The 22,998-nt window shown below is 39.5% G+C and overlaps 1 protein-coding gene across 1 annotated transcript; it reads left to right on the top strand.

Annotated features, from left to right (window-relative positions):
- The first annotated feature begins 1,039 nt into the window (after window positions 1–1,039).
- tmem255b (transmembrane protein 255B) lies at window positions 1,040–19,202 on the top strand. Its single transcript, XM_079555198.1, has 9 exons — window positions 1,040–1,125; window positions 1,416–1,561; window positions 1,813–1,875; window positions 14,967–15,056; window positions 16,455–16,535; window positions 16,898–16,983; window positions 17,067–17,223; window positions 17,985–18,128; window positions 18,865–19,202. Exons 1-9 carry the CDS (start codon window positions 1,053–1,055, stop codon window positions 19,186–19,188), a joined length of 1,164 nt encoding a protein of 387 aa, XP_079411324.1. The 5' UTR covers window positions 1,040–1,052; the 3' UTR covers window positions 19,189–19,202.
- Window positions 19,203–22,998: the final 3,796 nt, after the last annotated feature.

Consider the following 22,998-nt stretch of genomic DNA (forward strand, 5'->3'; position numbering starts at 1 on the left):
GACGGCATCAAAAAATGTATTGTAAATTTGCCTGCTCCCATATTGATGAAAGATTACTTGCTTCTGAGATACAGCATGTCCTCTTAGTTTGTGTTGCATTGAAATTGTATTCATTTCTTTATAAATGTATTTCTTATTCATTTATTTATCGGAAAAGGGACGAGGCACAGCACATTAACCTTTACATAGGAGCGATGTATCGTCTCTGGACAGGCTGATATATCAAGCTGTTGTTTGGAAGGTTTGGAGGTGGAAATACCAGAATGAAAATGTGGATTTATAGTCTGACTCCTTGTTTGTGTGTGACAAATTTCCTATCATAGACCTAGTCATTTTCTTTTGTTTTTTGGTTTCAGATGTCTTGTAAATAAAGTTGTTACATATGTAAAATATATACAGTGAATGTATTTTAAAATGTTTTCGCAATATTGTGTCATGACACATTTGTTCATTTATTTAATGATTATAGCATGACTCTTACAAATCTATAATTTCAGAAGCAGCTTATTGTTTTAAGTGGTGTGTACATTCAATTGGTATTTATAAATAAAGTAATGAAGACCAATACATGTTTCATTTGTAAGTCTTCACCAACAGAGGGTGCTCTAAAGTGGATACCATCTGTCCAGTGCCCTGTGTCTATGGTGTCCTGGATTTTTTTTAAAGACCATCTTTTATGTCACAAACCTAATTATCTCTGCTTTAAAAACAAGCGTAAAGTGAATTGAATTAAGCCTAATACACCATACAAGTACTTTCGTTAGGTTTAGGTAATACTCAGTAATTACAGTAATAATTCATGTCCCAGATGAACACTGCGCTCTGATTGGCCACTCCCTCTCTCTCGCGCTCAGGCTTCACTGAACTTCAGAGCATCACCTCTCACTCAGCAGAGGACACCGGAGCTGGAAACTATCTATGTCTATTTCCATCATGTTTCCCACATAAATATCACTTTTGGAGGTCTTGCTGCTCGGTGAAGGATACGGGCTGAGTGATACCCGTGGACCAAAGACGAACACGCACCTTTTTAAATTCAAAGCTTTCCCAAAATGCCTCAACCAGAAACTCCTCAAACTCCACAGGCTCCTCAACAAAATGGAGCTGAAACAGTGGACACTGACGGTAAGACAGTGATGTTAAAAGCCAATTGTGTGGAACTGCTTTGTAAATGTCTGTAAAGTTTAAACTATTGTGTGGATGTTTGGTAAAAAGGCTTTCTGAAATGAATGGTATATGGATATGTGAGGATCTGATATGTTTGGTATCTCCATAGACTCATGATGAGATCTACTGAATGACAAAGCCTCACAATAACTACAATGTGTAATAACTTCATAACTACTCTTATTTTCTCTTTAAGTGTCCCAGTATCTATGGCCAGCGTCTCACTCCTTTGCTCCCCTTTGTCCCAGTGGTCCAGTACTTCCGGCGGGGCAAGACGGTTCTGTGGGTCACTTCGGCTCTGCTCTTCCTGTCTCTGATGATCCTCACCGTCGGGTTCCTCGCGGCCACTCGCACCGACAACGTGACAGTGGCGGGATTTTATTCTGGCATCACGGTGAGCCAGAGTGGAACATCATAGTGCTTCTGTGGGTGTGTTGCCAGTATAGTGTGTATGTGAAGCCCCTCAACCAAACAGGAAAATCAGATGAGGACAAAAGGTTTTTCAGTGATGAGCTGCTCAAAAAGGCTGAATCATGTACAGATTATCAAGAGGCCAGTCTGAAAGCTCTACATATTTGAGGATTCATTATTGAACTTATTGCATGACTCTTTTATCATCTGCTAAAATAAAGATGTTGTTTTTAGATGAGCTTTGGGGCTTTCCTTGGCATCGTCGCTCTCCATCTGGTAGAAAACCGTCGGCCAATGGTGAGTGTCCTCAACTTTCTCCAAATTTGTATATTTCACAGAGGGTTCGCGGTCGTCCAGCTGAAAGGCCTAACACAGCACTGACCACTGTAAAAGAGGCTTTGAAATCCTATTGAAACTCCTGGATAAGATTATTAGGCAATGGGCAGAGTGATATGCATTGATACATGATTGATACATGATACATTTTAGATGAACCTCTATAATAATTGATGCATTGTTTTTTCCTCCTTAGAGTAGCCGTTAGGATTCAGTCAAGGTTTGCTCTGTGACACATAAATATAGTTCAGGTTACAAACCTTGCGGGCAATAGATTAGTCAAGAAACAATTGTCCCGACATAATACCAGGCTATTACCCTCTAAAATATCTCTTTCCTGTTAACTGGTCCTAGCTGTAATGACTGACTTTGTGAATTTGTAGGAAATGACTTCATTAAGATCAATGGGTAAACGTGATTATTGTTGTTTTAGCTCTTGCTTGGAGGACACATGACCTCAGGTTGTGGTTTGAATGTGATTGGTTCGGGCCCAGTGACGCAGGGAGGAATTCGATTAGAATTGGAGTTTGACAATGATGCGTTGCTAAAAATGGTCCGCACAAGAGTGGCCACTTGTGAGAGAAGAGCATAAACATCACTGGATTTGATTTATGATTTATTTATGCACACACATACACACATTTTACACATATACGTGTGTGCATGAACACCTACTCCCGGATTGGTCTGAAATCCCAGAGTATTCAAGCCGATTGTTGGAGATCGGACTCTTTCAAGACGGGTATGAGTTTGTGAAATCAAAATGCAGGAATTCATCTTGCAGTGCAAGGCTGGACGACAACAATCATAATTGTATGACATAGCAATAATTAACTTATTTTTCAACAAGTAACTTTGTTGAGTGGGTCTTCTTTCCAATACTGCTGTTTTCTCAGTGTAGTATCTGTAACTGGACTAACAAAGTTAAATACAAGGTATCGCTGCACTTGTCCCAGATTTTATTCCTGAATCAGGTGGAAGCTTGTCTGCGTGAAACGTGCATGTTCTCACAGTGTCTGCTACAGTTTCCCCTACCAACAAAAACACATACAATAGGCTTCCATCTGTGGTTCCTTGAAAAAGAGATTCTGAATCTCAGTGGGATTTTTCTGGCTAAAAACCTGGCACATTTTGAGAGATTTTTATTATTTTTTTGATCATCAAGAACCAAGAACATGGAAAGATCAAAGAAGCTCCCTGCCAACATGTAAAACATAACTATTTTCACTCGCTATATGGTGTAGTAGTAATTACTGTCTGTGAGTTGGATTTTTTTGTCCTGTTCCTCTCTCGGTGCTGCTACTTGAGTCTTTTGCGTAGTGAATTTTTTATGTCCGTGTTGAGTCTCAGATCACCGCGGCTTGTGTTACCGCGCGCTAGAACTGAGGCCAATGGTACTGCTCTGTGATGAGTGTAATGTGTTCATAAGTTTCATGAGCTGTGAATGAGCAAGAGGCAGTGGTTTGACAAATACAGAATGGATTTAAAAGATTTATTAAAAATGTTTTGGTGACATTTGCCTATGTATATATTGAATTTTCGTGAAATAATACTTACTTGGATTCAAGGTCGAAGGAGAACTAGTTATTTATTGTAATAGTGAGTAATTATTTTGTAACATGAGGGGCAGCAGTGGAGTGAAATGGGTTTTTGTTCGATCCCTCGCAGAAGCTGAACTATTGTTGAAACTGTTGCTTCTTGTCATGGTAATGATGTGGATGGTTGTGACGAGGCAGGCTGTTGCCAGAAAAGCGTGCCTATAATCATCATACAACTGTTTTACTGTGGTCATCCCCGATGAAAAAGAAGGCAAACAAATTAACAACAATATATATTATTTTCAATATTCCGTAATATGGCAGTTCTCACTGGTTAGAGGTTTTGTTCACAGAGTCAAAGGTCAAAGTTAACTTAAATGCATAATTTGACATACAATAAAATCATGTTGATCATTGCGAGCCAAGGTGACTTTGTGCGTTGTCAATGGGTTAACCTGAACAGTATTTCTTCGAGGTAGGGGAAACGGGAGTAGACTACCCGGGGGAAACCAGGGACAACATGTAAACGCCACAGAGAAAGACCCCCTCCGGTCCAGAATTGAAACCCAGGACCTGCTCACTGTGAGTTACCAACCACTAAGCCACTGTTCAACAATTTAGTCTCAGCTCTGAACACTGCACAGAATGTGGTGTGTGTTAGGGTGATCCAGGGTCCTTAGGTGACAGCCACACTTCTGTCCCTAAAATCAACACAATCAAACCTGATGTCTTATATTTGTATTCAATCGTAGATTTCTTAAGCTATCATCTTTACTTGGTAGTTAAAGTGTTGGAGGTTTCACCTCTCAGAAGCTTTGTCAGCATTTCTTTATTTGACCTTTATTTAACCAGGAAAGTCCCACTGAGATTAAGAATCTCTTTTACAGGGAGTCCTGGCCCCAGAGTGGAACTTATTGTATATGTTTTAGTGGTAGGGGAAACCGGAGTACCCAGAGGAAACCTACGCAGACACGGAGTGAACAAGCAAACTCCACACAGAAATGCCCCGTACAGGTGGGAATCAAACCCAAGACCTTCCAGCTGTGAAGCACGAGTGCTAACCACTGCACTACTGTGCCGCCCTAATGATCTTTGCTTGGTAGCTGGCCGAGTATATACCGGTGCAGTTAGAGGAGTGTGTTTTTTATCCTAAGAAGCTAATGTGAAACTGTTAGAAAACTATATTGCTGAGTGAGTGCTAGAATCAACAATGTTTACCCTAATCCAGTATCTGCACAGGTTCAGAGCATGACGGCACCTTGAGACCGGGGTCCAGTCTGAAGTCTGCTGGACACAGAGAACACATTAGTCTACATACAGGGCTCCCTCAGAGGAAACACTGGAAATTCTAAAAAATATGCAATATGCAAATAATAAGAATTAGATGAATAAAAACAGAAATAAAACTAACTATAAGCAAATATAAGATAATTATAAACATAAATAATAATAAAACTAACTAATAAATAAGTAAATAGATATCAGCTAAAGGCTAAGCTAAAAAGGTGGGTCTTGAGCCTGCTCTTAAAAACATGAACATTCTCTGCAGCCCTGAGCTCCTCCTCCGGTCGTTCCAGAGGCGAGGGCCGTGGTATTGGAAAGACGCCTCACCATGAGTCTTTTTGTTGGCTTTAGGAATAACTAGACCCCTGCCGGAGGAGCACAGGGCTGCAAAAGTTCATAAGGTAAAAGCTGTTCTGAAAGATAAGAAGGACCAAGACCTAAAAGAACTTTAAAGTTGATCCTGAAAGACACGGGGAGCCAATGCAGCGATTCTAAAACCAATATGATTCGATATATTAGATTAGATTAGATTAGATAGATGATTGCTTAAGAATGTTTATCGATGATGGAGAACTCATGTAGGACTGACAGCAGACACAAACTTATCTATTTTTATTTAATTGAAGTCTTGTATATAAAGTATTGTTACAGGAATAACATTGGACACAAAACTCATATGTTTATTTTCTCAAATCACCTTTCTCTGTCCGGCCGATGTCAGCATGACTTTGTGCTTTAATTGTGTCTATGCCCCAGTGTCTCAGCTCCTCCAGTTTAATGTTTAATGTGGTGAAGGGAGCGGTGCGTGAGTCTCACAGGTGTCCTCTTCAGCTCTGAGTCTACATCTGAAACTGGAGAACCAGCGATCTCTCATTAAAGAAGAAACATACTGACACCTGAGGCTGCACTGACTTCACTTCCTGCATCCACAGACCGCGGCCCCATGACCTCAAGCAGCACCACAACCAGAGATGTTTGTGGAGTTCAAATACATGATAAAAACAATTGGGCTAGAAGCAGCGCTGTGCGCTGGTACTGATATATAATATGTGAATTGCTATTCCTCTTCTCTTCCAATAATATTTTTCTCATTTGGACTGAAGACATGAGGACAGGACACATTTGAATTGTTTTTATGCCTTTTCCCAAACTTAAATGTTTGGGTTATTTTTGTAGTGAGAGCTTTCCTTTTGTTAGTGCCATAAACAAAGGATACTGATCTGAAAGACTCGTTAGCTTTGATTTGAGCCGTTTTAGAGCTAACATGCTAAAGCCGTTTCTTAGCTAGTTTACATTGTTCATAAAGTGGACACTCAGGGCTATTTGTCACAAAATCTGAGGGGTTATTTGTCACATGGAGTAAAACTGGTGGGACATTTTTTTAAATTATGTGTCTAATACGTTTTGATGATCACTTTATTTTAATATTATATTTTATAGAGGCTGTATGTTTGGGTAATTTTAGTGAATTTGTAATAATAATAATTGGCATACAATTGAAGGTTTTTATTGAATGTTTTATTGTTTGCTTTAATTGAATATATATATATATATATATATATATATATATATATATATATATATATATATATATATATATATATATATATATATATATATGTGGTCGACATAGCAATACCAAGCGACTTCAACATCAGGAAAAAGGAGCATGAGAAACTAGAGAAATACCAGGGGCTCAGAGAAGAGCTGGAGAAAACCTGGAGGGTGAAGGCATCAGTGGTGCCCGTGGTCGTTGGGGCACTCGGGGCAGTGACCCCCAAACTGGAGGAGTGGCTCCAGTAGATCCCAGGAAATACATCAGACATCTCGGTCGAGAAAAGTGCAGTTCTAGGAACAGCAAAGATACTGCGCAGAACCCTCAAGCTCCCAGACCTCTGGTAGAGGACCCGAGCAGGAGGAAAAAGAGAGACCGCCCGCGGAGGGTGAGGAAGAGTTTTTTTGTTTTTTTTATATATATATATATATATATGAAAATCCATTCATAGAAAGCTATGTGATGTTTTTTTTTTTTACTTTAAGCGTATTCAATTAAAAAGCATAGTTATTGAATTTATTGACTTTAATACAATATAGGTGAAGTTTTATCTGACCTCTACTGAGTGCGGCCCAGTTGTCCATTTTTTCTGTAGGTGAAAAAAGTTTGGACACCTGTCAATGTCAACTGTTAGTTCAAATTAGTGTATTGAACACATCTGGCATTGCATTGCGACTGTTTTAAAACATATTTTTTAAAAACAATAGTGACAACCAACCCAAACTTGCCCCGGGCTCAAGGTCCAAATTAAGTTTATTAATAAATATGAAATAAATAAAAACTGGCTATAGTGAAAGAAGGGTGTTACAGTTATCTTGTATACGTGTTAATTTCGTCGACTAAAATATTTAGTCTTAATTTTAGTCAAAGTGTTTTTTTTGACGACTAAAATTGGACTAAAACTAAATTAAAAGTTTTTCATGAGACTAAAACTATGACTAAAATGTCCAGATAAAATAACAAAAAAAACTAAAATAAGACTAAATAAAAATGAAAGGGAGAGACTAAAATCATCCAAACTTCTATTGACCGTCTGAAAGAGCCTCAGATCATGTAAATCCTCTGCCAAAGGATCAGCTGAGCTTTGTTCTTGTGGAGCAGCTCCATGAAGCAGAGGAACAACATTAAATATGATTATAATGAATATTATCAATGCAAAGTCCACTAAATTCGTCTTAAATTTAGTCGACTAGATTTACTTGCAATTTTAGTCGACTAAAACTAGACTAAAATTGAAGATATTTTTTTTGACTAAAACTAGACTAAAATCGAATTACATTTTCGTCAAAAGACTAAGACTTAAACTAAATTAAAATATGTTGTCAAAATTAACACTGGTCAAAAAGCAACATATTTAAGCTTATTTTTACAAGTACATTTTTCATTGATATATTTAAATTATAAATGAAATAAAATATAATTCTACACATATTTATTATCAGGAGAGGAGCAGTCCAAGTGATAGAAGGCACATTTCAAAGTGCTTTACAGAACAAGAAATTGTGTTTGAAATTAAAAATCAAATCAAATCAATGGACCGCCAATAATCTTTAAAGGGGGGGTATTATGCAAAATCGACTTTTTCAAGCTTTACATCATGTTATTAAGTCATTTCTTCATTAAAACCATGCCTGAAGTGTTGCCTTGGCACATTCACGTATTTTCGAGTAATCTGTAAAAACTCTGATGGCGGCCATTTTAGGGATAAAACGCCTGATTCCTTCAGGAAACGCCCTCGACCTCCAGGATACGCCTCCGACCTTTCGTCACCAGCCGAGTAACCAACCACTGCCCCTCAGCAGAACCCCCTCCCCGCAGTGTCTAGCCCTAAGATGTAAACAGAGTCATCATGGAGGATTAGCTTCATGTGTTGTGAACCGGAGCCACAGCAGACTTTTACAAAGACACACATCAGTGTTTCTGTTACCGAAACACCCAGGATTAAAACCGGTGACAAGAACACTTATTTCAGTGTCTGGTTCTGCGCTGGGCCTTGATGATGCACAGAGCCTCCGGAGAAAGCTAATGCTAAGCTAAACCTCGAGTCATCACGTGAAAACGAGAAATATGCACAAATAAAGTCAATAAAACCACCACACACATAAAGAACCGTTTAACAATGATCACACACGGAGCCTGGCTTGTTGATTTGGAAGTTTATTGCTCACATTTCATCTACAATGGGTCGTAGCCGAGTGGTTTTCTCCCGGAGCTAACAAGCTAGCCGCGACAAGCTAACGGGAAAATTCCCTGAATACAAGCAGCATATTATGCATTGAAAATAGGGATGCACCGATACCGATACCAGTATCGGGTATCGGGCCGATACCACATGCTTGTACTCATACTCGTACTCATTCATGAGGTCCCGATACCAGAAACCGATACCATTTGACGAGCGGCCAGCGCACCTACGAGACGCACCTCTCAGCTGAGGAGAGACGATAGCAACAAACTGGAGAATTCTTTAGTGCAAATACAATATTCCACATAGAGCTGACTTTATTACAGACTGCGCTCTCTAAATCAGAGTCTGAGCTGGATTTAACCAGAGATAAATGTTGTTAATGCAGTGTTTACAACATACAGGCTAACGTTGCTAACTCGCGGCTAGCGCAGTTTTGGCCATTCTGACGCCGTTTTATGCCCAGGGGTTTATTCATCTGAAAAACTAACCCAGCGACTAAAAAGTCCTCGGAAAATCCAACGTAAAGACATATAGCATGTTTATATTGAGCGAAAATGAGCTGCAGCAGAACAATGAAAACGCTGTAGCTACTCGCTAAGTTGCTACAAAACACACGAGAAAATCCACACGGAGCTGAAGTAAAGACGAAAAGAGACCATTTAAGTAACATCTCTATACTATTGTTAAATAAAAATATATGAATAAAGCACAGGCATTGGGGAGCTTTTGGACATGGGCTTTTCTGTCTATAATGGACAGTGCAATAAAAATTAAAAAATAAATGAATAAATGGCATCAGCACAATTCTAATATAACTGCTCTTAAATTTGTAGCAAATTAGTACATTTACTAATTACAAACCAATCTGCTGTGAAAAAAGTAAGAATGTTGAAGAAAATGCCTTGTACTCGTGTCGGTATTCGGTATCGGCGAGTACTTAAATCCAAGTACTCGTACTCGTATCGGTTTTAGAAAAAGTGGTATCGGTGCATCCCTAATTGAAAACGTCCCTAAAACAGGCAACGGCTTGAAGCAGCCTTTATGATGATCACACACGGAGCCGGGCTTGTTGATTTCGTAGTTTATTGCTCACATTTCATCTACAGTGAGTCGAAGCCGAGTGGTTTCTCCCGGAGCTAAGGCACTATTAGCCGCGACAAGCTACCAACCTTCACCTTCACAACATTCATTGAAAACAGGCAGCATATTATGCACAAATAACGTCAACAAAGCAGCAACTACTTGAAGCAGCCTTTACGATGATCACACAATGAGCCTGGCTTTACACATTTGTGGTTTATTACAGACTTTTCATCAACAATGAGCTGTAGTCGATTATAACAAGCTAACGGGTAACCTCGAAAAACCATTGTCCACCTGCACAGATAATGTCCGTCTTTTGAATCGTATGGGCTCCTGCAGATCCTGGTGTCGTCCATGGGGGTATAGTTAGAGATCCATAGGGCATGGCAGATGCAAAGAGATAGCCTCCAAACAGCAGTTATTTTTCAGGCAAGAGCCCCGTCCAAGCGTCCGGTGTGGAAGGTTCGTCTCCAAAAAATATCCTGTGTGGCCATTGTTCACAAAGTGATAAACAGTAGCTCCTTTCCAACAATAAAAATTAAAATGCACCGATCGTAGTTTCAATACTGTTGAGACAACGAGCGCAGTGTTGTTGTGATGCCACAGACAGCGTGTGGAGGGGGCGTGTCGGAAAGGGTCAGAGGTTCTTAAAGAGACAGAGGCCTATTTCAAGTCATTTGCTACAGCCATTTTGAAAGAGTAATTTTATACAAGGCAGTTCTTCTAATTTACTGCATTGACAGACCAACAGAAGGTTTCGTCATCATTGTAGTGTGATATAGACTGGTGTTATGTGGCTGAAAAAAGCATAATACCCCCTCTTTAACAGTTGAATTGAAAGTGAAAGGTGCTGATAAAACACTTCCCTCATTGTCTCCCTTCTTCTTTTTTTTTATAGTAGGCTATCGAACTGCACACTTCTTAAAAAACTGTGTTGTCACATTCGGGGACTGGAAGAGGGGCGTCACGTGACTGGCGGCTACAATGGCGACTTTCATTAATTTAATCCCATGGTTTCATTTTAAAGATATAAAAGCAGCTTCATGAAAGCATTGAGATTATCGAACATAATGAGAAAGTTGAGGTTCTGAATGAAGTTGTAAAATCACAATGACTTTGCCTTCGCCTCTGTGTCTTATCTCGCCCCTCAGTGTCGGAAATAAAACTTCATGTCCTCTCCTCGCTCGCCACGCGCCTTCTCTTCTCTTTACGACTGCTCGCTTCACGCGCTCCCTGGCCTTAGTTACTGCCTCTCTCTCCGTAACCTTGAAAGGCCAAAGCATTGGGCTGTATTTTAGGTGGTTCAGACAGGGGACCTTGATCAGTCGTTGGATCATTGAACAGTAGGCGATGCCACGCTCAGCAGCTTTCAGACCGTGACCCGGGGCTGTGGAGGAACTCAGGTTGTCGCTGAGCTAAATTAACTGTGAAATTGGCTAAATCGGTGGTTCTCAAAATGTGGGACTGGCCCCACTTGCTGTACGTGTGTCTCTCATGTTGGTGTCAGTGGGATTTTGCAGTTTCAGTTTCTGTCCAGTTTTGGTTTGTGGTTCAGTCCTGGCTTGAACTTGCCTTGATTTAGACCTTCAGTCTTTAGGCCTCGTTTAGTCTTGGTTTAGTTCAGTGTTAATTTCGTCGACTAAAATATTTAATCTTAATTTTAGTCAAAGTGATATTTTTGCCGACTAAAATAGGACTAAAACTAAATTAAAAGTTTCTCATGAGACTAAAACTATGACTAAAATGTCCAGATAGTTTAGTCGACTAAAATAAGACTAAATAAAAATGAAAAGGAGCGACTAAAATCATCCAAACTTCTATTGACCATCTGAAAAAGCCTCAGATCATTTAAATTCACTGCCAAATGAACAGGTCTGAGCTTTATTCATGTGGAGCAGCTCCATGAAGTCGAGGACCACGATTAAATATGATTATTATGAATATTATAAATATAAGTCGACTAAATTAGTCTTCATTTTAGTCGACTAAATTGACATGCAATTTTAGTCGACTAAAACTAGACTAAATTTAAACTTTTTTTTTTAACGAAATCTTGACTAAAATCAAATTACATTTTAGTCAAAAGACTAAAACTAAAATAAAATATGTCAAAATCAACACCGGTTTAGTTGAACTTTGGTGGAGTTTAGTTGTGCAGTTTGCTCACAGATTTTCACAATTTGGCAATCAAAAAGCAATACATTATACAGTGATTCTCAACAGGTGGGTCAGAAACAATAGTGGGCTTTGATCATTTTTGATAGGCCTCAACAGTTTCATGAGACATGCTTAAATGAACAGAGCCTTGTGTGAAAATACACGTTTGTTTAGTTCACAAAAAGAGGGTCAAACTGCAACTTATATTTGTCATCATGTTGATGTTAATACACTCCCAGACCAAATAAAAGTGGCCACCTGGCTCGTTTCCACCTGATTCTGCTTTACCTGCATTTAACTAAAATGTTTCCAACATCCCACTTTTATGTAAATGGTACTTGTTGTAGTACCTGCTTGGCCCTTGTAGTACCCAAGCCAAGCAGAGTAGGGCCAAACCAAGTGGGGCAGGGCTGATGGAAATGAGCCATTAAACTTTTATGATCTGGCTCATCGGGCTCACATTGTGAAAGAGTGGTTCAGGGAGCATGAGACATCATTTTCACACATGGATTGGCCGTCACAGAGTCTGTTTCTCAATTCCCAGCATGCACTGCAGTACTTGCAAACTCTGGATGGCAGAAAACTTTCTCCAGCTTAACCATGACAAAACTGAAACGTTAATTATCCCCAACGTTAATTTACCCAAACTACAGTCGCTGTCTATTAATCCTTCCTCACAGGTGACGAACCTGGGTGTGATCTTTGACTCTGAGCTGACTTTTATTCCACACATTAAGAACATCACAAATAGGTCTTTACCATCTGAAGAACATAGCCACAGTCCGCCCCATTCTCTCTCGGGCCAACACGGAGACGCTCATGCATGCTTTTATCACCAGTTGTATCCACTACTGTAATGCCCTGCTCTCTGGTCTTCCCAAAAAGAGTATCTCAGGTTTACAACTTTTACAAAATTCAGCAGCTCGTGTCCTGACGAAGACCAGGAGGGGGGACCACATTACACCGGTTTTAGAATCGCTGCATTGGCTCCCGTGTGTTTCAGGATCGATTTTAAAGTTCTTTTAATGTTTTTTAAATGTCTTAATGGTCTTGGCCCTTCTTATCTATCAGAACTGCTTTTACCTTTGGAACCTTCATAAGGTTTCCAATATTACGGCCCTCGCCTCTGGAACGACCTGAGAAGGAGCTCAGGACTGCAGAGAACGTTCATGTTTTTAAGAGCAGCTCAAGACCCACCTTTTTAGCTTAGCTTTTAACTGACATTTATTTATTTAGTCCTAATATATATATATTATTAGCCTTTTATTAGCCTGGTATTGTTTTAAATGTTGTAAGCACTTTGTGTTACCTTTCGGTATGAAAAGTGCTTTATAAATAAAGTTTGATTGATTGATTGATTGATTGATTGATGAAAGGCTTTTTCAGCGTTTAGACCGACTGAACTCGATGACATCTCATGCTTTTATCAAATCAAATAACTTCAGACACTGGAGGCAAGGAGGAGGTCCAATAAAATATTAGAGCAAGTGACTTTTTTTTGGTGATGACTTTTTTTTTGGTGATGACTTTTTTTTTTGTGATGACTTTTTTTTGGTGATGACTTTTTTTTTGGTCAGTGTATTTTCAATTAGGTGCCTGCGGGTCACAATAGGTTTTTGAGAACCACGTGCTACTTAAACACAGTAAATGTACTTTGAAAGACAAATGTGATGTGGAACCACTGAATTCGTTTTAAAGCATTCACGCTCCATGGTCATCTGCCATGTTTGGTTTTTGAGGTATAGTTTTATTTCTCGTCGCCGCTGCTGCTGAGCTAAAGAGGAGTAATGCCTTGTCCCGGCCACTGGCCTCATCTCTCTCTCACAGCCCATAAAACCAAAGTCATTTAAGGCGCTAATGAAGTGGAGAGTCTGCTCCAACACTTGCAGATAAAAGTGTATTGGAAAAATATATTGTCTTCTCGGACTGGATTTTGAGACATTTCTTAGATTTCAGACATCAGACACTTTAACATGTCAGGGCTAATGTAAATGTTATTTAAATGTTTTTTTTTTTTCCATTTTAATCTATGAAGACAAGCTTTTCACTGTGGCCATTGAGGAGATAAACAGGTCAATATAACATTTTAACAAGATCCTTTTTAAACTTTACAATCAAGATTAATTACAGCTCAATTCAGAGGCCACACACTTTGAATTATCAGCACTTTGTGACCACAGATTGGACTGAGTGGTTCATAAAGTGACTTCACAACATGACTGGGTGCCACTGTGTTTAACAACTAGAAAGGCAGATACGAGGAGGAATAAATGAAGATTTTTATTTTTAGTACATATAGCATTTTACATACATGAGAGTAGGTACCAGCAGACGTCATGACAGTTTTTGAAATTTCACTGTCCTTCAGAAAGATCTATTCTTTCTATGTTTTGGTCAACTGAAGTAACATTTCCTTCTTTTAGTGACGATAAATAAGTTAATCCCTGCCCCCCCCCTCCAAACAAAATCATTACATTGCGGCACAGCTTGCAGAGGCTGTAAATAATCCTCAATTGATGTGCACAGCATCCATTTAGCTCCATAACAGGAAAACAAGTTTTTAATTTCTTGTTAAAGTCCAGGAGGTGTGGTCCGGAGGGGAAACTGAAACAGCAGTAAAAACTCAAAGTCATGAAAAAATTATGATCAGGCATCTGTGATCAGCAGCTGCTTCACTGGACACTGGTCTGCGGTGGAGATTAGTGTCATAATATATCATGTAAAAAACAAAAATAATAAATAAACCAGGGTGAATGGCAGCTACACCAAGTCCCAAACTCATTGAACATGTAAGATGAAGAAGACGAAGCAGATGGATAATTGTCCCGGGTCTCTCCTTCCTTTAAGCTTTCCTTCTCAACAAGAAAATGTCAGACAAAATGAACACAGGACAGATTTGCTCCCATAGACGACAGGCGGATGTGTCCAGAACCCAAATAGAACGCTATGAGTAGAAGACAGGGAAGTGTGGGGTGAAGTTTGGACCCATTCACGTCTTTGTTAAGCAGCACCTCTTGGCAAACAATAAGATTTCCTTTTTATTTGATGTGAGATAAGGGGGAATTAAACCGACCCTGTTGTTTGACCTCAATCTCGTACATTGCCCATAACTCACCCATAAAGCACCTCTCGGTAAGGACCCGGCCTCCAGTTCAGTCACTAGAGTAAACTTGACACAACTGCAAATTATTTGGGGCGGTTTCATTCATGCTTCCCTAATCAGTGTTTCTGTCTTGTGTGTCTGCAGCTGATAGCCTCCATCATCTTCATCAGTATGGGAATCATCGCGACTTTCGTTTGTGCCATTGTGGATGGGATCATTGCTTCACAGGCCATTGTACGTATTGATGTTGGTTTATTTCAAGAAGGTTTACAGGTGAATAGACTGTTTAGCTCCCAGCTGAATGAATGAGCGTACAGGTGGGTTTTCCTTTTACACGTTTCCTTTTATTTCCATGATCACCACCGTAAGAGCTATAAAAATATCAGTGAATTAATCGTATATCATAAAGAATCAACCGTACTATAAAAACATACCTTATTTCCCTATTCCTACTTCCCCAAGACAGGAAGCGCTCCATACTGGAAAACAAAACTTCAAAATACACTGTCTGATAAAAGACTGTGTAAGGATATACTAATGCTGTCCCTGTAAAGCCTTTAATAAATAAATACCATGACATGTTTTTTTGTAATTATGCTCCATCATTCATGCAAATGGTCACATGTATAATAAAGTAATAATGTGTTAGACTTACATAGCGCTTATCGAGACGCTTTACAATTTCATGCATTATTCATTCACTTCATACTCAGTGGTGGTAGGCTACAATTGTAGCCACAGATGCCCTAGGGTAGACTGACAGAAGCACAAAGCAAACTTGATGAAGGATCCCAAAAATAAATGTTCTATGGCTAAATACCGTAAGTGTGCCACTTTGTGCAATCAAGTCCTGTTTAAGATTATTACAAATAACTCTTCTTCTCAAAAATGTTTTGTCAACACTCAGGAAGCTCTTAAATGAGGCCCTAAAGTACTTACACATTTCAGATTACAGCTTTACAACAAGACATCCAAAATGTTATGTTATGTGTCAGTTTATGGGTGTGTCCAAAACACATTTACTTTTAGTTTATTCATTGGGGAAAAAAAGAATGGAGCTCAGCCCTCTTGAAACCCACTCCGGTTCCAAGACATTTTTCATAGCAAATTAATTAAAGATTTTAGGAGGTTAAAAGTATGATCGAAGCTGATCAGCACTTCGGTGTCTCATGACCATAAAACACACCATTTTTATAATTCATAATATTATAATGTATATACCAAAAAGTAATATTTCTGAATAGTTTTTAAGATGTATTATTTGACACATTTTCTTCCATTTGAAATTCTACACTTGTTAGATTTTCATTCCAGTCTCAGTTCATCGCTGCATTTATATTATTCATACATAACTACATGTAAAGCAAACACTGAAGCAGGTGTTAAAGACACGTTCCTATAGTAAAATGCTGAAGCTTCACATAGCCATCACCAATGATCTTTATATAACAAGAGCCCCATAGAAAATGTATTTAGTGGGGTATGCAGCTTTGAACAATGGAAGCCAGTTTCGTCCCTCTGTTCCTTTAAACCATAATACTAGATTATACTGAATGCATCGTATAAAGGACCTGATCGATCCTTCTGTGTTTTAACTATCTTTTTTGTTATTCATGTTGTCTCGACACACAGGACATACGGCCGCTGGAGGAGAACATGTGTGACTATTACGGCAGTGCTTCTGGTTACGCCTATGACAACTACTACACAGAGGTCACACCAGAGATTCAGTTTTTCATTTATTCATTGTAACTTATGATATTTAGATTTATCGGTAATGTCCGCTGTGGGCTCTGTACACTTAAACAACATGATGTAATTGTAGATAGTCAACAAAGAAATAGTTTTGCAGTAAATTCAGTATTTGATTTTGACATGTTTACCTCAGATTAGGTCATACAAAGGCCATGTTTAGGAAATATGAATTTATAATAACAAAGAAATTCTTCATTCATTATTATAGTGGAGTAAGATGAGGTTGTGCTGACATCTTGTGGTACAGGATTGCCACTTTAACAGCAAACAGTTCACGCCAAAATGTCTATAATATGTGATGTAACTTGGGTAATGTGCAGGTGACGTGCCGTGCCTCGACCAAACCCTGCAAACTCAGAGTGGAGAGCAACACCTGCTACTGCTGCTACCTGTACAACTGCGAGAAGTCAGGGCGAGATCTACTGTCAAATTCTGCATAGCCCTTTTGTTGAAATGTTTCAAATTTCACTGCTTTTGTTTCCTTGGCAGCCCCTACCAAAGTCAGTACTTCCAGTTCACGGGGGTAAGCAGTTGTTGGGACGTCATTCATTTGCATCGTCTCCTGTGGGCCAATGTGGTCATGAACGTAGTGGCCATGTTCCTGGGAATCATCAACGCTGCTCTGCTCGGAGCTTACAAGGACTTGGTAAGCAATTAAAAAGGTTTTCAATTTTTTTTTTTATTTGAAAGGCCATTATTAAGGGTTTTGTATTGTCTAAGACTTCAGGCGTTCATTCATCCGCCACTAGTTCCTGATACTGGTCATACGTAGCTATCGCTGCATTGAGAGTTGGATGTTAAGGTAAAGGTATACCTTACTGTCCCCTTAGGGAAAGTTGTCCCCTGCAGTTTACCCACCTTTCAATGCCTCTTGGGCAAGTGAGGAGAAGTGGGCGACCGCAGTGCAGCGCCCGGGGATCCATCTCCAGATCTTGGTCCAGGTTTGATCAGGACTAACTAACTTGGAGGATTAGTCTATTGCAGTGGATCTCAAACTTTTCACACAAGGTACCTCCTTATTAGAATATTTCACATTCCAAGTAGCACCAGACCTAGATCCAGGTCAAGCCAGGACTAAACCGGGTCTAAAAAGAGTCTTAAATAGTCCTGAACATGTAACTAAAACAAAAAAACACCTAATTTAATGCATTACTAAAGCATAAATCAAATAGGCTCTTGTTAAAATGTAAAAATGTAAGTAAAACTGCAGATGACCCTGAGTATCATCTGAAGAAAAAGGTCCATTCAGGCTGGGAATTGAACTCCAACACCTCGCTGCGGGGCATTAGCGTAGCCACTCGGCATCTCCACATGCTTTGACATATTTACCAGTATTAATCCTCTACATTTACGAAGCCCTTAAGTGTCTTACTAAGATTGAATGTAACAGTATTTTATCTCTTGCAGGAGAAACCGTCCCGTAACATCCCTCCGAGTCCTGCGCCTTCTCCTCACATCCTGTACAACCCCAACCAGCACATCCTCACCTACGCCAGCTTAGGCCACCCACAGGCCCTGCCCGCTTACCCCAATTACCCCATACCCATTCAGGTCAGTACTATGATAACTGGTCAAGCAGTAACAGAAAGATGTATATAAAGATGTGTGTCATTTTGACTACGGCCCGCCCGATATGGATTTTCGGGGTCCGATACTGATATGAAAGGGGTTGGCGTGGCCGATAGCCGATATAAAAGCCGATTTTTTTATGTTGTTTTTTAAAATCTCTCAATTAGCCTAAAGTTAAGCATTTATTATTATAGTTAAGGTTTCTATCATAGAAATATATAGAAATATCAACTGATGGAGATAAAAGATGGAAATTAGCATAGTGCTAAATCTGGTGCAGCCATCTTTTTTTTTTCACTGATATTTTTGGCCACATTTTAGAACTGTCTATAATCCTGTGTTTGAAGCGGATATGTGTTTAGTAGTTACTTCAGAGGGAGCTTGTTTGAAAGACAAAAAAGGTAAGTCTCTATCTTTTATGGTTCTGAAATTATACGCAAAAGTTATAAACTAAAATATGTAAAAAAGGTGTACAAACAATTTTCACCGCGATGTTTCTCTGCCCCTGAGGCCTCGGAAGTTGTGGGAGGGCTCATTTTAAAGCTCTGACTGAGCTCTTTCCGGTGCCGAGAACTTTTGGGCCCGGAGATATCGGCCGATTTTGCCCGATATAGCCGATAATATTGGCCTGCCGATATACCGGCCGGGCCTTAATTTTGACACATTTTTCGAGGGCTTTCTCTTATATCTATTACAAGTCTTGGTCTCTCCCCCACAGCCCAACCAGTGTTACCCTGCCCCCAACACTCCTCAGCCCATCCCTGAAGGAGGCTATCCACCCAACCCTCACCCGTGTGACCCTCCTCAGAGCCAGCAGCAGCCCCCTCTGCCCTCGGGACAGCTCCCTCCGCAGCAGCCCATCACTCACCACCAGGTTCACCCTCAGCATATGGGACAACCTCACCCAACCGGACACCATCCTCACCCCCAGGGCGGCACCCAGGAGACAGGGCTGTTCCCACCACCAAATGCTCCGAATGCTCCTATGCTCTACGGAGAGGCGTATGGAGCGTGTGAGAAACCTCCACCTTACGCGTACTAATCGAAAAATACAGAAATATAAGGAAAGGCAATTGTCGCATATGACATTTAAATTTACATGTTTAAGCATAATCAATACTATGTTGACTGTTTTAGACAGAAATATGTTCATCAGCAACTCATCTTCACTTTACTGTTGAAGTATGTGCCCGATTAAGAAATACAGATCCTAAATGTTTAAAAAAAAGTCTACATGCCTTTTATGCACCAAACATGTGAAAGATTGACATGTTTTGTCTGTAAACTAACAATTTCTATATTATGTTTAAGTGAAAAAGTACCTTAGACCTCAATCCAGCAACAATTTTAAAGTCTAGACTCTTGATATTGGAGCATTTTATAGATCATCCAGACTTTTGTAGTAAATTAAGCCTATATTTTCACAAAATGTAGACACCATCATGTCCACATTCCTTCTTCTGAGTTTTTTTTTATGTATTTATTTGTTTTCTATGTCACTTTTTTTTGGGTGTGTTGACAATTTCACATACTGCTGTACTGCAATCCTATTAATGTGTATCACTAGAATTTCTTTTAGCGATAAAGGTTGGATACAAGGCAAGAGCACTAGTTACCATGACCTCTTAAAGGGCTCTGTTGAAAAGTGAAGCGATGATAAGTACAGCTAGTTATTAACATTTGTGTTAAATATGCACTTTACAGTAACGTTTGAGCTTGGGATTGTGTCGTCTAAACTGCTATGTTTTCTGAGATTCCAAGTGCATTTCATGATAATAAACCAAAGCGGACTTTAAAATGTTAAATACTGGGGTTGTCGTTCGCAGAAAAGCATCCGGGCACCACAGTCTGTTAGATATATTTTCCAGTTGAGACGTGGGAGCTCATGGAGTTATTCAATGACTCTTTGGACAATGTTTGCTAGTTCTAAAATGACGAGTTTCTATGGTGTAACATTGTAAATTATGCATGTCAGTTAACTGCTGTGGAGTACATGATTTCAATTCTAAAGCTTTATTACGACTTTGGCTCATTCACAAACTCATGTAAGGGCTTTGTATTATGTAATAAATGGTAGATTTGTACTGCTGCGTCCCGTCATCTGTCACATGGAAAAGAAGGCACGACTTTCGAGGTTTCGTTTCAAAATACAGCTTACTGCTTTTATTCTGTTTTAAATATAACTTTAACTGTTGAGGAAAGAGAAAACAAAAAGGCCAAGTCCACTCAACGTTGTACACATACTGGCAGTAAAGGTGAAAATGAACGACTAAAAACAACATACCACACAGGATAAAAAAACAATTCAAGCTCTACGTTGTGGCATTCACTCTTCGAAACCTAAACAAATGTACAATAAATGAGGAGGAAAAGTGAGAGCCCTTTGGCAAACGACTACATTCTTTGCTTTAGAGAGACAATTTGAAGCACCTAAAAATGAAGTATTTGAAAGGTTTTGGTGTCACAATGTTTCATTCTTCTTCAATCATGCATTGTTCAGATTCATACACAGGGCCAAAGACGCTGGAGCAGGTGGTTCTCCACTGGGGGAGCTTCGCGGGCCCAAATTCAACACATCATAACAGGCTACGACCCAATTTAAAATCCAAATGCAGCATTTCCAATTTACAGTCAAGCATCAAACATAAACATTACTATTAAAGTGATTTGTAAGAAACTTTAGGAGACAACCCACCAGTTTAGAACCACGCGAGAGGTACAACTTTACAACAAGGGCCCCACAGTTGAGCATTAATGGGATATCACTTCTTTAAAGAGGGGGTATTATGCTTTTTGCAGGTTTAATTATCTCTAACACATCTTTATCGCTATTTTACACTTTGTTGGTTAAAAAGATGCAATGCTGATCTAAAACAGCTGAAACAAAATAAAAGTAATTTCTACATCCTGATTTTCATGCAATCTCCCCATAAGCCCCTCCCACCCCCTTCCTCTCCTTTGGTGAGCAAGAGGAAAAGTAAAAAAAGAAGAGAAAGTCAGTCAGTGCTGTAGTGAAGCTATAAGTGTTTTTACTTCACGACGAAAGGATTGAGCTTAGCAAGAGGAAGAGGTGAGGAAAGCATGGTTCCTGGCATCCTGGATAAGTCGGACCTCAGGAGGAGTTTTTTTTGGGAGCTGCCGCTGTGGTGTTAAGAATAGCCACTGGAGGAGATTCAAAGATTACTCAAAGTTGCACAAGTGGGTCGAAACACAGCTCCAGGTATTTTTTTTAAATGGGTGGAACATTGTAACACATGGTACTGCTCTAAAAAGTTGATTTTGCATAATACCCCCCTTTAAGACAATCAGTGAAACCACCTGATAAAAAAAAGAAAAGAAAATTTGCATTGAATTTGAATTTCCTGATGCATTGTTAAAGTTTATTGCTCATTTTTACAACCACAAGACAAGAGGGCCCTTATCAAAAGCTGTACCACCCTCAGATCTGCTCAAAAGCTCAGCAAAAGGTAGTGATTGTTTTCTCTACAAAGCATTACAGTCACATATGTACATACTATATACAGCGCCCCCTTCCAGTAGCTTGTGGTACAGCGATGCAGTGCTTCGCCCCCCTGTGCTTTAGGGACTGATTGGACAGGACTTAACTAGAGAAGGGGGGAAATTAGGTTAAAGGAGAAGTAAGTGAGGCGTTTTGGTATAAAACAGAAAGGGTAAATCCGTGTTCACAGTGTTTCAAACAAGAAATGTAATGGAAAAGTAATGCAGGGCATAAGTTTTTTTTTTTATATAATATAAAACTACTTTAAAATGGTTCTTGATTATCAGTATTTGCCAGGTCTTCATCATTTCATTGAAGGTCAAAACTTAACGTGTGCCTGGAGTTCATAGACAGAGGACAGGAAATAATCCACTGATATCTGTGAATGCTTCTTGACCTTTTTTTTTGTTTTTGGAAATTGTAGACGGAAGAGAGGTAGTAAAAGAAAATGAATAATGTACAACCAGGACTATAATCCAAGGACATTCGAACCTCGATTTAAAAAATTCAGTCATTGAAAGCGATAAGTTTCCACATGAACAAATAAATGTGACACCAATGACCTGTTAAACTATGAGCTATATCCATGTATATATCCGTATGAGTTATAAAGTAGTTATAAAAGCTTCAATACATGAAAAACTATGTACTCTGTTGCTTTCTTTCCGTAATAAAAATGAAATGCGAAGAAAAAATAAACTCACAAACTTCTCCTCTAATGCTAACGCTTTGTTTTGCGGATCGTTGTATTTACAAAAGTAGCGGCTCGGTTACAGTACTACATCTAGACGTTTGTGTTGTTTTTCTAGGCACAGTTAGTTTGAGGCTGCAGGCAGACATGGAGGGCTTTATTCCTCGAGCAAATTGCTTCACAGTGCTGTCCATGTCGACCTGAGGCAATGTGCAAGTGTTTGACAGAAAGCAGCTAAATGCAGCATTGCGAGCACACCTTTGCGCCCATCGACCTTTTCCTGGGACAGAAATGACTCGAAAGACCCGCTCTGAAGTTACTAAGTCCAATTCAGGTTTTTTTTTTTTTTTTTCAACTCGGGGTCTTCGTATTTGGACTGATTGCAACAGGAAAAGTGTTGCAGTGAATGACATCAGATCTAGTCACAGCATGAAGTCGCTACAGTGGTGGAAGTAGGGTGACCACCTCCCTCACTCTCTGTTGGTTGAACCGCAAGGTCATTTAGGCCATTGTCCCACCAATTGGCTTGTTGCACAGTATGGCTACGCAAGTTCCTCTGACCTGAAGTTGTGAGCGCCAGTACTTCCTGTCTGTATTCTTTTCCTATAGAAATGAGCTCAGACCTGCTGGAATAATAATCATATTTTCTAAATATTACATGG

Source organism: Gobius niger, assembly GCF_951799975.1.
Source record: "Gobius niger genome assembly, chromosome: 4".
In the NCBI taxonomy this organism is placed as follows: Eukaryota; Metazoa; Chordata; class Actinopteri; order Gobiiformes; family Gobiidae; genus Gobius; species Gobius niger.

Excerpts from the sequence above, each read along its gene's own strand:
- tmem255b (XM_079555198.1), top strand. The coding sequence starts at position 1,053 with ATGCCTCAACCAGAAACTCCTCAAACTCCACAGGCTCCTCAACAAAAT. Across the intron at positions 1,562-1,812 it reads GATTTTATTCTGGCATCACG|ATGAGCTTTGGGGCTTTCCT; the intron begins GTGAGCCAGAGT and ends TGTTGTTTTTAG. Across the intron at positions 16,536-16,897 it reads ATGACAACTACTACACAGAG|GTGACGTGCCGTGCCTCGAC; the intron begins GTCACACCAGAG and ends GGTAATGTGCAG.